Source organism: Macrobrachium nipponense, chromosome 17 (genome assembly GCF_015104395.2).
Source record: "Macrobrachium nipponense isolate FS-2020 chromosome 17, ASM1510439v2, whole genome shotgun sequence".
Taxonomy (NCBI): Eukaryota; Metazoa; Arthropoda; class Malacostraca; order Decapoda; family Palaemonidae; genus Macrobrachium; species Macrobrachium nipponense.
In genome coordinates this window covers 52402420-52418789 of record NC_087210.1, presented here as the reverse complement: position 1 = coordinate 52418789, position 16370 = coordinate 52402420, and the positions used below count along the sequence as shown (strand labels likewise).

Here is a 16370-nt window from a genome sequence, read left to right as displayed (position 1 = left end):
CTGCGTCCCGGGCTTTAGATAGTTACATTCAGCTTACATTCAACGATTATAATAATATCGTATTTCAAATATTAACGGTGTAATTCGCATACAGTAAATTATTAAAACACTTTTCAGTTACAAATGTATACCCAGATATCCTTTTATTTACCTAAAACTTACAATTAGCGTAACTAACTAAAGCCCGGGACGCAGTGTTACCATGCAAAAACACCACAGGCGGATGGACAGATGAAAAAAAACAGAGTATAGTGATGCTAATGAGTTTAAAAGTTGAATGATTTTTCCTTTTTTCCTACTTCCAGATTGGGTTGCTGCTAGAACTTTATTTTTCTCTAAATACCATATAAGTCTATTATTTACCATCTTTTCCACGAGTTTAAAAAAAATCTAGTTAGTGATATAGGTCTATAATTATTTACTGATGTTGGATCTTTGCCAGGTTTGGGTATAGGAATTACAATAGCATGTTTCCATGCTTTGAGAAGTAGTTTCTTTTTCCATAGGTGATTATAAAATTTTAATAAGTATTCTTTGGCTTTAATGTTCAGATGTATAAGGAGTTCAAAAGAGATATCATTCTTTCCTGGGGCAGAGTTACTACAAGTTTTTAGCGCAGCATCAAATTCTTCTAATGTAAATGGGATGTGACGTCAAGCACTTGACAGGAAGCGCAAGACTGCTGCCGTTATTCCTGTAGGCATAGCAACCTTAACTAAAAAGGCCGAGGTGTTGTACTACCTGCTTCTCTACTGATGTCGAAGTATTCGACAAGTCATTCAGTACAGATCAGGGTAGAAGGGACATTATAGTGAGGGACCCTACGAGGAAGTGTGAAGTCATATAGCAAACCAACTGTCCTTCTAGGGTTGGTACCCTGATAGGCCTAACGCTGATCGCACACCCCCATCAACTCTGCCTCCGTATCTGGAACAATAACAAGATGGCGATGCACAAACCCTTCCCCCAGAGAAACAAGCACAATTAGTCAAAATTACCTCCCAAAGCACCTCCTGATACATCCAAGCTATGAATCCATATGTGAGCCATTTGGTATATGTGAAATATCAAATAGTACAGGTGGCGAAGTAACTGAATCTGAACAGTTTCTGCACCTACGACCTACTACATGTTGGATGCGGCTCTGTGTACTCAGACGTTAAAAAAAGGCGATAATATCCAGGCGTTTATCTGCTTCCTCTGATATCCAGGAAATCTTCTTGAAGCATGAGAAGATTCCATGTTCGTAATATCGCCTGGAAATTCCACAATCAACAGATTCAAAAAAAGGGGCAAACTAAACTGGCTTTAAAAGGACAGAAGGCAGTAAGAAAATAACTAACAGGGTCACAAGTTAAAGAGAGGTATGTGGGTGGCTCCATATGACTTGTGACCGAGCACAGATGCCAATAGACCCTTGCGTACACAAATTTTTAACTTTACCGCTTACCAGCTGGCACTAAGTTATTTATCCTGATGTTAAGACTGAGGGTTTGTTTCGGCGCTATTTATCCTGATGTTAAGACTGAGGGTTTGTTTCGTATATGAACATATTAAACTTTTATTACATCAGAAGCAATTAGAATTCTTACCTATCAACAAGATGGTCTGAAGGACAAAGAACTCGTTTTAGTTACTATGATTATAACTTAACTAGCAAGTTGGTCTCTCTAAAAAAAGAAAAAAGGGATAAAATGAAAATGTTTGAAGACTGACAAACTTCTCTGTGGGAATTAGTGGTGCTGGTCACTTACAAAAGAGCTAGATGCAATAGTCATAATGATGCAGCTTTTGTTATGTGATTTCAAGAATTAATGTTTGATCTGTTGCACAGATTTTCATAAAAGAAAAACTTTGCACACACAAACTGTTGGTCAAGAGCTCTCCTATTCCTTCAAGATCTAAGAATAATGACTGCTTCTGAGTGACATTAAGCATTTCCATAAAAAAGCAACTAGTACAGTATTACAATAAACCCAAGACCCAATTCCAAGATACATACCACTCTTCTGGCTACAAAACATGCACAATCTTGCAAACCTCATTTTAATTGTCATCCTATAAATTACGAGCTACCCTGTACCCTACCCGACAGATTCACTCAACAACGATAAGATTTAACTGTGATTGATATGGATATTGAATGTGGATAATAAATTAAGATACAAATTCCTTGCGGGAAGATGTGAAATTTAAAGACATAAAAAAATAAAATATTGTACTTAATTCTCAATTCTTAAGGACATCATATATGGTAAATTCTGCTTTGTTAACATATTTGTTAACCAGCCTGAAAAGAGCTTTTATTAGGCTCAGAGGTCTGGACAAACTAATCCTTTACAATAATAATAACAACATATTTGTTACTTCTAAAATATAAAATTTCCTAGAACTGAATAACATACTATAATCACCTTCATTACTCTGCCTAGAGTAGATTCACTGGAATTCTTGAGGTAGCAGAATGACATACAACTTATAAAATTAAACTACAAACAGCAATTACACAATGGAGTACGTAATACATATATGAAAGTTTTTCATTATGTCTTTTAGTTGGTAATAATGGCTATAAGCCTGAGACTTAATAACATATGAATACATCTATAGCACACTGAAAAATACATACCACTTACAATTATCATGCTTTTCTGAAAGACATGGTTTGGTTGTCACTCACCCTCAAGAATAAATGTTTTTGACCAAACTTTTCAAAGCCAATCCTGGGTGAATATACTTAGTTAAAATATACAATCCAAAACCACTGTACAGTAGTAGGATAGTCAATACATGGTTAATAACACACTGAATGTGGTTCTTGGACGTCTAAGGTGCTATTTACAAGTGCCATTTATGTTAAACAGCTCTGCTGTGCTCTTGTGCCTTGCTCTAAGATCAACCCCTAAAATCTGTACAAAAATTATCTTTGTATTAGTCAAACCTGAGAACTCATCACCACAGTAGAAAAATAAATGTTCAATACTCACTTGACTGTAGGCAGTAGAGTTAGGAGCTTGCACACCATTGTCCATGTACACTCGTACTTGACTTTGACTGGTTATTGTTGAAACAGGTGCTGGAGGGCTCATGGAAGGAGTAAACCTGTATCTTCCGATATATTTTGCTGGTCGTTTAATGCTGAAAATAAATGCAACATTTGTAATTTATCTGGAAATTTAAAATCCATCTTATCTCAACATTAATTTACGACACTTTCAACACCACGCCAATACATGTAATAGAGAAACATACAAGTCCCATGATTTGTTAGGGATTTAAAAATTTCTGAGTATTGAACATTAAGAAGATATAAATTAAGAACTCTGCAGCAGATTTGAACTTTACAATTTCATGGTTAAAATTTGAAACGTTCCTATTTGGGCAGAAGTCCATGGCATTCTTTGCAGATACAGGTACTATCCTACTTACAACCAAGTTTAGTTCGGACCCACTGGTTGTAAGTCGGAATGGATGTAAGTCGAACCTTAGAAAGTGGCCAACATACTGGGTAGGGTATACTATCAAACCTTGGCTATATAAGTGCCTACTTAGTACTGTAATGTAATGTACAATCATTATTTCAATCTTTTTACCATAATGTACTTCTACTAATACATTTTAATCATTTATGTAATAGTATATATTACGTACAATCAGGCATTGAGTTACAATGGGGTTAGGTTCTTGCATGCATGACAGAAGTCGATTCTTACGTAAATTGGTTTGCAATTCAGTCTACAGTACAGTTAATAGCAAATGATGCTGCAGATATGGCAGGGTAACTCAAACTGATGCTGCCTGAGTGATGAGAGTTCTCATGAGATGGCGCAGTGCCAAGTAACTCAATGGTCAACTGTCTGAAGTAAGGTTGTAAGTACGAGTGGTCATATGTCGAGTAGGTTGTAAGTCGGATAGTACCTGTACTATCTTCTTACTGTATCATTCTACATACATGTACTACTTCTTTTTCTCTTCCTTACAAGCTTCTATAGAATAGGAATAATCACTCATGATTCCATCCATTTACTTTTTTTTTCTAGTTGACAGACCATTTCTTCACCTCTCTTGGTAGCTTCAGCAGGACTAGATTACAAGCATTCCCTGGTTATCAGCAATCCAGTTTTAAAGGTGTTGGACTAGCACTGAGATGCGTCGATAATAGAGTACAGTGTTCCCCCAATATTCGTGGGGGATGGGTACCAGACCCCTCCACAAATACATAGCTAGTATCCGCGAATAGTTAAAATCCCTATAAAAACACTTAAAACTGCCTATTTTTTTAGTGAAAACAAGAAAAACCCACCAAAAATGTGTACAGTGTTCCCCCCGTATTCACGGGGGATGTGTACCAGGGACCCCCGCAAATAGCGCAAACCCGCGAATAGTTAGAACTCCCCTATAAAAATGCCCATATCTGCCTATCTTCAAAGTTCAAATACCAAATGTATACTTGAAGTATCATCCTACATCAAAGATACCATTGAATTGGTATTATTAATATAATTTCCAAAGTCACCTTAAACATTTTTACCATTAGAAATATATAAACAGCCAATAACAGAGAGAGAGAGAGAGAGAGAGAGAGAGAGAGAGAGAGGAGAGAGAGAGAGAGAGAGAGCGAGAGAGAGAGAGAGAGAAAAGGATGAGAGAGAAGAGAGGAGAGAGTTGTCCTTACAGTATTTAAAAGAGTGAAATGGAAAGATTATTGTATCTAAAATACTTGCATATGAATTTTGTAATTACATTTATAGTATTATTATTACACATATAGTATTATTATTGGAAAATATCAATAATAAACTTATTACATGCATGTACCATAAAAAGAATCTCCTCAGTGAGAGAGAGAGAGAGAGAGAGAGAGAGAGAGAGAGAGAGAGAGAGAGAGAGAGAGAGAGAGAGAGAGAGAGAGATTGCATAAAAACCATTAAATTCGTTGACCATTGTATGGCACTGTTACACAGCTTCCCAGCTCCCAGCGTCACTGGAGTTACGAGAAGGTAGGGAAATTGATACAGAAAAAGACAAAGGGAAGAATTTTCATTTGAAGTTAATTATTATTATTAATATTATTATTTGAAAATATTAATAAACATGCATCTACCATAAAAATTCTCTTATCACCGTAAGAGAGAGGAGTTATCCTTACGTAAGTGAAATGGAAAGGTCATTTTTATCTCTTTAAAATACTACCACATACGAATTTTGTACAGTTTTATTATTATTATTATTATTATTATTATTATTATTATTATTAACAGAAAATATCAATAAACATTTTACATACAAGTACCATAAAAATTCTTTCATCTCAGTAAAGAGAGAGAGAGAGAGAGAGAGAGAGAGAGAGAGAGAGAGAGAGAGAGAGAGAGAGAGAGAGAGGAGTTATCCTTAATTAAAAGTGAAATGGATAGATTATTGTATTTCTTTAAAATACTATCACGTAATATGAATTTTGTAATTACAGTTATATTAATATTATTATTATTATTTTAAAGTATTAAAAACAAATAGTACATGTACTATAAAAATTCTCGAGTCTCAGTAAATGAGAGAGAGAGAGAGAGAGAGAGAGAGAGAGAGAGAGAGAGAGAGAGAGAGAGAGAGAGAGAGAGAGAGAAATTTCATGAACACTTGCTGGCAACAACCCAACAGCTTTAGTACCTGAAGTTTGAGAAAGAAGACTGGGATTTCCTTCATTCTTACATAATTTTTCAAATTTACAAACTAAAATCTTACTACGTAATTCATTTTAGTATTTTTTTTTAATGAATTGATGTTATTGCTGTATACATTAATATTTGAAAATATGAAATCAATTATTTATCATACAAATATACCACACATCTCTGTAGGAGAGAGAGAGAGAGAGAAGAGAGAGAGAGAGAGAGAGAGAGAGAGAGAGAGAGAGAGAGAGAGAGAGAGAATTTATTATTTTTACTATGTTATATCATTTAATCTTATTAAACTTACTAATACAGTATTAATCAGTATTAATATTTGAAAATTAGTAAATCATTTTTGTACAATAAAAATGTATTTAGTCATAAAAATAACATCAAAATACACTAATTGGTGGTGATTTTTTCCGGAAAATCCCGCAAATATGCGAATGCCCCGCAAATAGTGGGTAGATATGGTCCAGAGAGAAATCCGCGAATCCGGAGAACGCGAATACGGGAGGAACACTGTATACCTGTTTTTTTTTTTTTTTTTTTTTTTTTTTTTTTTTTTTTTTTTTTTGTTTTTTAAGTTTTATTACAAAAAGTAAATTTTATGATGAAATTAATAAAAAAAAAAGGGGGGGGGGAAAATTTGTGGAGACTTCTCATAGAAAAATACTGCAAATAAGGGAATTTCCGTGAATACTGGGGGTATATTTTCCAGAGAAATCCCCAAGTCCAAGAGTCCATGAATACAGGGGGGTTCACTGTACGTATTGGTGCTGATACATACAGTAGTGCCTCATGATATGAAATTAATCGGTGCGACGAAGTGGCCGAAGGATGCCTTTACGTAGAGCATGATGGGATAGATGCTGACCAATAGGAGAGCAGGATCTTACGGCGATGACTATAGTCAAACTCATCCTTTTTGGCCAGTGAGGCGTTGGTCAAGAATACGGGCATTTTCCCAACCATTGCCACGTCTACCCAGGTACTTCCGCCCCACCCCTTTCTTTCTCTCTTTCTCTCTAAGACTGATCTTTGTTATTTTGACTTCGTTTCGACACCACCATGGAAGTAAAAGTCAAGGCGTGTTTTTTTTTAATAGAGGTCTCCCCAGTAGGCCTAATCCTCTCCATGCTGTTTAATCAGGAGATTCGTCGTCTGAGCTGTCCTCAATGGTCATGACGAATGACTATAAATTGCTCAGCTGATATATCTTGCTTTGCATCTTGTTCTTGAAGTTTCTCAGCGTGATTTATTGCCTGCTTCCAGTTTTCCGCTGTCACAGCTTAAAACATCTTTGACTAAATGCTTAAGTTCAGCAATTTTGAATGTATTTCTCTTGGATATGTAAGTTTTTACTTGCGCCCATATAAGCTCTATCGGGTTACATTGATAGTGGTATGGAGGTAGTCGTACAACTTTATGTCCTGCTATTGAAGCAAGCGTGTCAATCACGTAAGTTTTCTTCCCATTATTCATTTTTTTTTTGCGAGTTCAGAGAGCTCCACTTTCAGCATGTCATCACATAAATGTGCACCCTTCTTAATAAGCCAGTCCTTTATTGCTTCCTTTCTCCAAGATTTTGTTGGTTTTTTTCAAGCACCATCGAGTCGTATGATGCATTGTCCATCACAATTACAGACTTTGGGGGAATGTTGGGTAACAACTGGGTTTTAAACCATTGCTCAAAAACAGTAGCATTCATCAGCTTGTGATAATCACCATAATTTTTTGCTAGGAAAAATAATTCAGCATTCTCAACAAAGCCTTCTTTCGTTCCTGCATGAAGAATGATGAGGCAATTTCCTTTTCCCGTAGGCGGCTTTACTACTGTTGCTTGTTTGGAGGCCGTGTCAGTCCAACACTTTCCAATAGTGTAATTTTGATTGACCCAGGTTTCGTCAAGAAAAACGAAGTTTTCAAAGGACTGTCTGACTTGCCGCATCTCTCTCAAATATCTTGTGCGAGCAAGAGCAACATCATTTCGTTCCATAAGGAACTTACGGCCATCAACTTGAGAAAATTGGAAGCCAATCTGCAACAAGACTCTTTGAAGTGATTCAACGCTACCTTTGTAAGATATTTTCTCCTTCAGCTCTTCAGTGACTTTGTTGAGATTAGGGATTTCACTTCTTTCATAAAATGCCAATACAGTTCTTCTTAGGATACACTTATCAAAGTCATCAAAATTAGTAACCATTGCAGGCTGAGTTTTTGTTGGTGAATGGAAGACAGGTTTCTTGTGTTCAGCTTCTAACCACCATTCTTGGTTTGCTTTGCTGCAAATCCTTCTAACATTCCTTTCACTTGCTTTGGTGGCTTTGGCTGTCCGAGCAAGGGATTGAGTGAATGGTAACAAAGGTGCACTGCTGGCCTTTTCATCTAAAAAGTACCGATTTACATTGTAAATTATTTCTTTTGCTTGACTATGCAGGCAGGGGCAGCGAGGAGTGGGAGATATTTCCATGTTGGGTCAGTGACTCAGTGACACAGAATGACCTTCGGTGTCCAGAGACGGAGAGAGGTGGCCACAGAGCAAAACAACAGTACAGCGGTGTTGTCAAATCTCACGAAAACATTTTTAATAATATCAATTCTCCCATCAAAAACTTATTCATTCTTAAACAAATGAAGTTTTATTATAAGACAGAGTAATTACCATATATTCAGTTAGTATAAAAAATATCACACATTTCTTCGTCAGTCGTGGCGTATTTATAAAATTGTGGCAACTGTGCGGAAAATCCAGGCCTACCGCAACCAATGCCCCACTGGACAAATGGGATGGTGGCGAGTCTACAAAGTTAGAGGCGTGCGAGTTTTAGAATTGTTCTTGGTGGTCTGGGCGAATCTCGGGACTTTACAGTAACACCCTTTCGTAAATTGAATTATTTTCGTACGCAGAGGCAAAAAAATCTTCGTCTTTGCTTTCATAACTTGGATTTTTCGTAAGTTGGGACTTTCGTATGTCGAGGTTCCACTGTATCTAACAGAGGCACCATTAACCGGTTATCGGTGCCGACAAGTGCCGAAAATCCAGTTATTAGAGCCAATAAAACCTGAAAATCGCAGATTTTGGTTATCAGTGATTTATCACCTATCATCAGGCCATCAAAACAAAATCCCCGCCAATAACCGGGGACTGACTATAATTTGACATATGCAGTTTTAATTACTGCATGTGGACATAGGTTCCAAACATGATGTCACTGGGGTGCTGAATTTCTACTGATTGGCGAGTCCCATTCTTTCGTCAGCCATCTGGGCAGCAGCATGGGCATTTCTGGTGCTCAATAGGATGCATCCTATACTGAGGCTAGCACCTAAGGGAGCAGGCAAGTGTGTCATTCCTGTCTCTGGCCAATAATATTGATTTTATTCATTGTTAGTAGTCGGGTCCAGGGATATTCTGCCGGTTGTCTCTCCCTTCAGATTCTCATGGATGTCCTAAGGTTTCCATGAAGAAGAGAGGATGAAGTCTGTGTTCCTCTGCATATTCAACAAAGGCCATTACTGATTCATACCCACAGCTTCTGCTAGTATTTGTAATCTATGGACAAGAGGGTCACTCTTTGGTCATGTTGCAATCGTGCTCAGAAATTATGAAATGTTAGGTTAAATATGTATGGTGCCTAAATTTCAGAATAGGTAATCATACAACAGTAAATCATTCTTAATTAAACTTACAACATTTACTACATGAATTTTTTATAATGATTAAGCCATGCTGCTTTTTTTTTTTAGCAAGCTAAGTAGATAGCGCTGCAACTGGCTGTACTGTACAGTATTGCGCAGTAAGTATTTATAGCAGCAGTTAATTTAGCAGGCCATATAAATAAGGTAATGAGGGACACTTTACAGTTAATTTACACAACAATTCTTTTTATCTTCTTTCAGGATTTGTTTCATAGTGATATCAAAATTTTTTATTACTTGGTCCAACAGATTTTTTATGAGTGTTTTGTAAGTTGTTTCATCTTCAAGTAAAGGATGAAAAATTAAACAACTTTGTCAACAGCAGTGATTGGACCAATAATACTAAAAGTGATTGTGTAGTAAAGTCATTAAGCAAACAAATACGTGAAAATGCAGCGCGTGCATTAGGCTTTGGTTTGTCGTTCTTCATTTGCAACAAACCTTAAGCTTTATCAATAGCATCATCTTAATATAAGTTTGAAAAATACTGTGACCTACCTCAAAACCATTTGGATATTATCAAAGGCATGACACATGTGCAACATATGCCTATCATGAAAATAATTTCCCTGCTTGCTAGCTACAAAAAAGTTTAAAGGAATTGAAGAATGACACTAGCTAACACATTACTAAGGCCGATAAATCCAATAGTTTAGTAGTTTTGGACAAAATTTACTACATAACACGCATGTATACTTTACTAGAAGATGAAACAACTTAAACTCATACAAAATTTGTTGGATCAAGTAATAAACAATTTCAATATCACTACAAAACAAATTCTTGAAGATAAAAAAGAATTGTTGCGTAAATTAACAGTAAAGTGTCCCTTATTACCTTATTTATATGGCCTAGTTAAAACTTGATAGGGAAAACAACCACTATGCTGTCAATTATTAGCACTGTAGGATTAATTGCTTATAAACTTACCCAAATGTATCAATAAATTGTTATCCCCATTTCTTGGAACTGTACCTAATTCACACATCCAGAATTCTCTTGATCTTGTGGAAAAATTAAATAACAATGTATTAAACCCCCTAGTGATATCTTTGTCAGTTTTGAAGTATGTTATTTGTTTACAAAGTCCCTATTGACTCTGTGCTAGAATATTAAAGTACTGTAATGAACTTGTATTGCATAAATTACCTATGTCCATTAGTCACATTCATTGATTAAGCTGTGTATTTGTGATTGCAGATTTACTTTTAATGGAAAATATTACCAACCAATATTTGGTATGGCTAAGGGTAACCCCCCCTTATCACCTCTCCTTTCAAACTTATATATGAAATTCTTTGAAAGATAACAACTCCCGAACATCACACTTGTCCCCTTAAAATGGTTCAGATTTGTAGATGTCATCTTAGTACGTTCGAAAAGAGAGCCATACGAAAACCAAGGTTTGACTGTAACTTCCTTTTTTTTGTTAATGGTAAAGTAATTGGTATTATTTTCATTAAAAGGATATGTACAATACAGTATTGACATACAAGAGAGAGAGAGTTACAAGGATTAGGATGTCTCAAACACTTGTTAGTCCATCCGAGGAGACATCATGTGCTCACTTATCTGTAGGAGCAGGTTTTACTGATCATTCACAGTGTCCTAATGGTTTTGTCTAGCTTTCTTTTACTCTTCTACACTGTTTGCTGTTTACAGCTTCTGGTGGCCGTTTATTCCACGTCTTACATACCCTGTATGTAAAGAAGTTCCCACAATGGGATGTGTTGTATCTCTTCAGTCCTAGTTTCCATCCATTATTTCTTGTCTGGTTTTCGTTTAATGTAAATAGGTTACTGTCTACTTTTGTTATGCCTTTCAGTATTTTGAATGTTTCTATTAGTTGCCCTCGCAATGGTCGTGTTTTTCTAAGTCATACATGTTCAGGCGCTCTCGTCGTCTTCGGTAACCTATTTGCCTCATGAATGGAATTAACTTTGTGGATCTTGCTTGTACCCTAATCTATTTATATCTTTTCTTAGTGTTGGTGACCAAACTGTACTGCATAATCAAGATGGGGTCTAACTATTGATGTACAGAGCTGCAGCACAGTTTTCTTGCTTCTGCATTTGAACTGCCTCTTTATGTATCCCACTACTTTCTGTGCCTTCTATTCTGCTTTTATGCACTGTTTTGTGGATTTTAAGTCCTTGGTAATAATGACTTCAAGGTCCTCCTCTTGTTCTACACTATTTATGTCATTCCCAAGCAGTATTATCTACGTTACAAGGCATTTGCCATTTTTTTTACCACTCTCCTATTTACATTAGATCATTTCTTAAACTTTCCACTGCATCTAGGTCTGCTGCATTTACACCTAGTTTGGTGTCATCTGCAAATTTGGCAATCCTGCTGGTTAAGCCTACATCAATGTCATTAATGTAAATCAAAAGCAAGAGAGGGACAAGGACAGAACCCTGGGAAGCTCTGCTTGTTACGTCTGCCCATTCTGATTCTTCACCATTTATTACGAGACTGTTTTCTATAAGTTAGCCTGTCTTTGACCCCGTCTGCTGTTTCTCCTACAATTCCTAAAGCTCTAACTTTTGTCATCAGTTTCTTGTGTGGGACTTTGTCAAAGGCCTTTTGGAAATCTAAAAAGAGTATATCTATTGCTTGCTGTAGTAAATTTTTTGTTTATCATGTATTTGTATGTAATAAAAAAAAATACTAACAAGAGTTAACAAACCTAGCTTTCTGTTTGGAGGTACGTATGTGTCATGTTGTTCTAAACTGCCCATTTATTTTAGATATGCTCTATACAATAGTACAATCCTAAAATATGTACCTGTGCAGTAAATATAATTTTAAAATAATCTTACCAAGCCAGAAAATATCAATACAGGCGGTCCCCGGGTTACAACGGGGGTTCCGTTCTTGAGACGCGTCGTAAGCCGGAACATCGTCAAAAATCCTAAGAAAACCTTACTTTTAATGCTTTGGGTGCATTGAAAACTATGTAAACTGCATTCTTATGGCATTTTTCATAAAAAAAATAACCTTCAAATATTAATTATTTTGCATTTTTGGTGTCATATTTCATCTGCCAGATGAGCGTTGTAGGCGTCGTAACCCTGGAACATGCGTCTTAACCCTGGAAATAACGTCTATTGACAAGCGTCGTAACCTTGAAACGTCGTAAGCCGACACCGTCTTAACCCGGGGACTGCCTATACATAAAATGTAGGTGCAGAAGCAAAGTTACGTAAGCCAAAGAAAACGTGCGTCTGAATGATAGGGGATATTTAAGAATAACAGTTGTAGGCTGGTACATTATTTTTTAACATGACTTTGAAATGATGGTAGGGTGTTCTAGGATGATATTTTGAGGTATATTCTTATTTGAACTGTCAAGCTTGCCGATGAACTGTTCAAACAGGTAGTTATAGGCATTTTAGAGGTGTATATAATCTACATAGTAACAGTAGTAGGAGTGTACTGTAATGTAAGGCTACTTTTGATGATTTGGGGTGTATTTTTATTTGAAATAATTTAAGGTATACAGTAATACTACGAACTTATGTGAAATTAATTTTCAGACCCCCTTGCACAAGGGGAATTTTTGTGTAAGTTTGGCACAGTCTTTAAAAATGTTAATAAATGCATACTTTTAGAGTTTGAACACTAAACATGACCCTAATCATGCACCCTAAATATCAAGCTAACTTTTAAATGAAATTAAAGTTATTGTAATTTCATTTTAAAGTATGCTTAATACATTACCCATAAAAAAAGAAATAAATGGTTGGTAAAAATAGTGTGTGTGAGAAGATTATATACATAAAGCATAGTTCTCTCTTCTTTCCCCCTTCTTACCAACCAATCTATTTTTAGAAGTCTTCCCAAGCACTTTTAATAAATTCTTTATTGTGTCTCTTTCTTTCTTTCTTTCTGAAATTCCATTTCACAAGAAACACATCCACAGACCAGAGTCACCTCATGTTCTCGACTGTCAACCACAACACATTTGCAGAGAGAAGAATCTTTGGAAGGTGCAGAAGATACTGTCATTTTTACAACAGACTGAAACAGGTACAAGTGACGGGGATGGTTGTGATGGGAGAAACACGGCCGTGTAGAGAAGTCGGCGAAGCACTCCTCTCACTCACAGAAGACGACGACACAAGGTCCCTAATTCTCCGTTTGACTCGAGGGCGAGGAAGGGGAGAAGGAAATGAAGAAGCAAAAGGAGATGGAGGAGAGAGCTTACTCCCTCTACGATGTCTCTGGCTAGGAGGAGGAGAAGAATAATTCCTTCTACAAATCTTCTTGCTGGAGAGAATACCTCTCCAAAAAAGAGAGAGAAGTTCAGCCTCTTGACAATAGCTTGAAACAATGTCTCTAATGGCTCAGCGAGAGGTTGTGCTCACATCATAGGCAAAGATGGAGATGACGTCACAGCAACAGGAGGTAGAGACGCCACTGCAGCTGACGTCATAGGTTGAGAGGATGCCGAGTGATGTCACAACATCTCGAATGGCAGCACTGGTCGATGGCCTCACTGGCGTTGTGATAAAGGGCAACTCAGTTAGTGTCGACATTGACAAAGGTGTCTCACTGGGAGGCAGCACACGAGAACCAAAGTAGTGTAGGCCTGGAGGTGGGGGGACTGCCAAGGGGCCTGCTGGGGGGGTGGGTTTGAGCAGCCAAGAAATGCAAGAGCAGGCCATCCAAAGAGGGGCAGCCTGTAGGCCTAGACACCCAAGCAGCCACCATCTTGTTTGATTCATTATCTAAAAAGAAAAAAAAAGGAAGCAGAAGGCATAGCCTCCTCCCTCTTGGGAAGAACATTATATCCCGGGGGAGAGGGGGCTACATCTAACATAACCTCATCCTGTGCAACTCCCGACATTTCCGACAAATTGAAGGAAGAAAAGGAAGGAGAAAGCGGTACAACCAACGCAGAGGGAATGCTTCTGGCAGAAGGGGATGCTAAATTGTCTAAATGAGGAGGCAAAAACCTACTCTACGATGCTCCCTCTTCTTGTAGAGAACGTCCACCACTGCAACATAGGCCAGGAACGACATTCTGGGCAAGAATTAGTAATGGTACAAAAATCAGATCAGCACCTCCTGCATGTAGTATGGGCATCTGTAATGGTAGCAGCCAAAAACCTAGAGAACAGAAATCCCTGAATGCCTGGCCACATGCATTGATGAGGCCTAAAAGAATTGGAGGACTCCATGATAATCAATAAGGCACACACAAACACACTGAAACGAAAAAACACGGGCAAACAAAGCAACTGGCTTGGGAAGGAGCGTGCAAGCGGCTACTCTCCAAGGTGGTCAAAGAAAGACTGACGTATCATTGTGTTCTATGCCTGGTCTGCGACCAGTTTCCACCTCGTATATGCATGAGTTTCCAGATGCCACAGATTCCTTGCTTTATCATTTTTTTTTTTAACCACTATGCCTGGTCTGCGACCAGCTTCCACCTCGTATATGCATGAGTTTCCAGATGCCACAGATTCCTTGCTTTATAATTTTTTTTTAACCAGTTTCTAGCTGGCACAAGATTATCCTATTGTTAAGACCGAAGGTTTGTTGCATGTATGAACAAAGGAAAGTAACCGAATAAACTTCTGAAAACTACATCAACACAATTACATAAGTGCAAAAAACTGAGTAGCAGTAGCTCACTCACAGTAACAACTTGGCAACATGCTGTTGATAGCTGAAAGGTAATTGATTGTGATAACATTCATGAAATAACAAACAAATTACACACAAGATAAGAATGGAATAGAAGAGCACAGAAAACAAAGTCCAGTCAACAGCACATCATTAGACAGAGTAAACCAACTACTAAGTCCAGGAGATGATAGCTGCACATCTAAACAATACCCATATACATTGACGAATATTAGTACCTTCAATGCAAGGATCCAAGAGTTGGTTAAGCATATCTATTGGGACCATTTTCTTTGAAACACTGCTCTGTGTACTTGGATGTTTTTGGCATAGTTTAACGGCTACTTCATGAGTAATGAGTTTGTAATAACAAACACCAATTACTTTTTTATACTGCTAAGTATGTAATCAAATTCAACCAACAGGTATAAGAATTCGATGTCAGATTGTTTAATCAATTTCATTTTTTCATATATTTTCATAAGATAATTATAGTCACCAAGTATTCAAGTTGATCAGCACTCATCTTTGATAATTGTGCAATCAGTGTAAGGGTAGGAAAATACTGATAACTTTGTCTCCAGAACTCATAAAACAATACTTGATACCTACGGCTTTGTACTAACATTGTACTAACTTTCATCCTCTAACACTAATGAATTACATAAGCAAAATATTCTAATGTCTTTGCTCAACAAAAAATACAAGAATTCTTCCCAAAAATATATAAAAATGAAACATGCAGTACAGAGAAGTCTTAATTATTCAGAAAATAAAAAAATCCTTAAGTAAAGAAAAATTAATAGTGGAAGGGTCTTACCTTGGATACTGAGGCCCACAGAGAATATAGCAGCAGTTGCGACAGCAGCCTCGAGAAAAGGGATTATAGCCTCCTCTGAACTTGCCAGTGACCTGTTCATTGGTTGTTCTTCCTCGACTTACCAAGACCATGTGGAACCCAGTAAGACCAAGAATGGGGATGAAGAGCAGCGCAATGACACCCATAACAACCATACTGGAATAAGAATGGTCTCATAAAAACTTACACAGCATAGGTATATTTATCATTGCTTCTTATTTGTAAGTCGTCTTCACAAACAAACTTTCATTATAAGCAGCCGCTGGTTAACGGCAGGGTTCCGTTCCTTGGGGTTTACAGTATAAACAAATATTGCCGATATCTGAAATCCAAAAGTCTACGCTCACTGCAATCCACCTTATGGTGTCCTAGACTGGTTAATGAGGCCCTAGACAGTGTCATGGGCAGATATTTTACTCTAGTATGTTATTAGAGAGAGAGAGAGAGAGAGAGAGAGAGAGAGAGAGAGAGAGAGCGCACGCAATTTTCATCTCCATTACTATCGT

The 16370-nt window shown here is 37.2% G+C and overlaps 1 protein-coding gene across 4 annotated transcripts in view; it reads right to left on the bottom strand.

Moving 5' to 3' along the window:
* Positions 1–16370, bottom strand: part of LOC135196221 (palmitoyltransferase ZDHHC8-like) — a 282811-nt gene that overhangs the window by 111266 nt on the left and 155175 nt on the right. For all 4 annotated transcript variants that reach the window (XM_064222861.1, XM_064222862.1, XM_064222864.1 and 1 more), the window contains 2 exons: positions 15826–16020; positions 2988–3138 (listed from right to left, as the gene is read on the bottom strand). In XM_064222861.1, coding sequence (XP_064078931.1) covers positions 2988–3138; positions 15826–16020 — 346 coding nt within the window. The remainder of the gene's footprint in view (positions 1–2987; positions 3139–15825; positions 16021–16370) is intronic.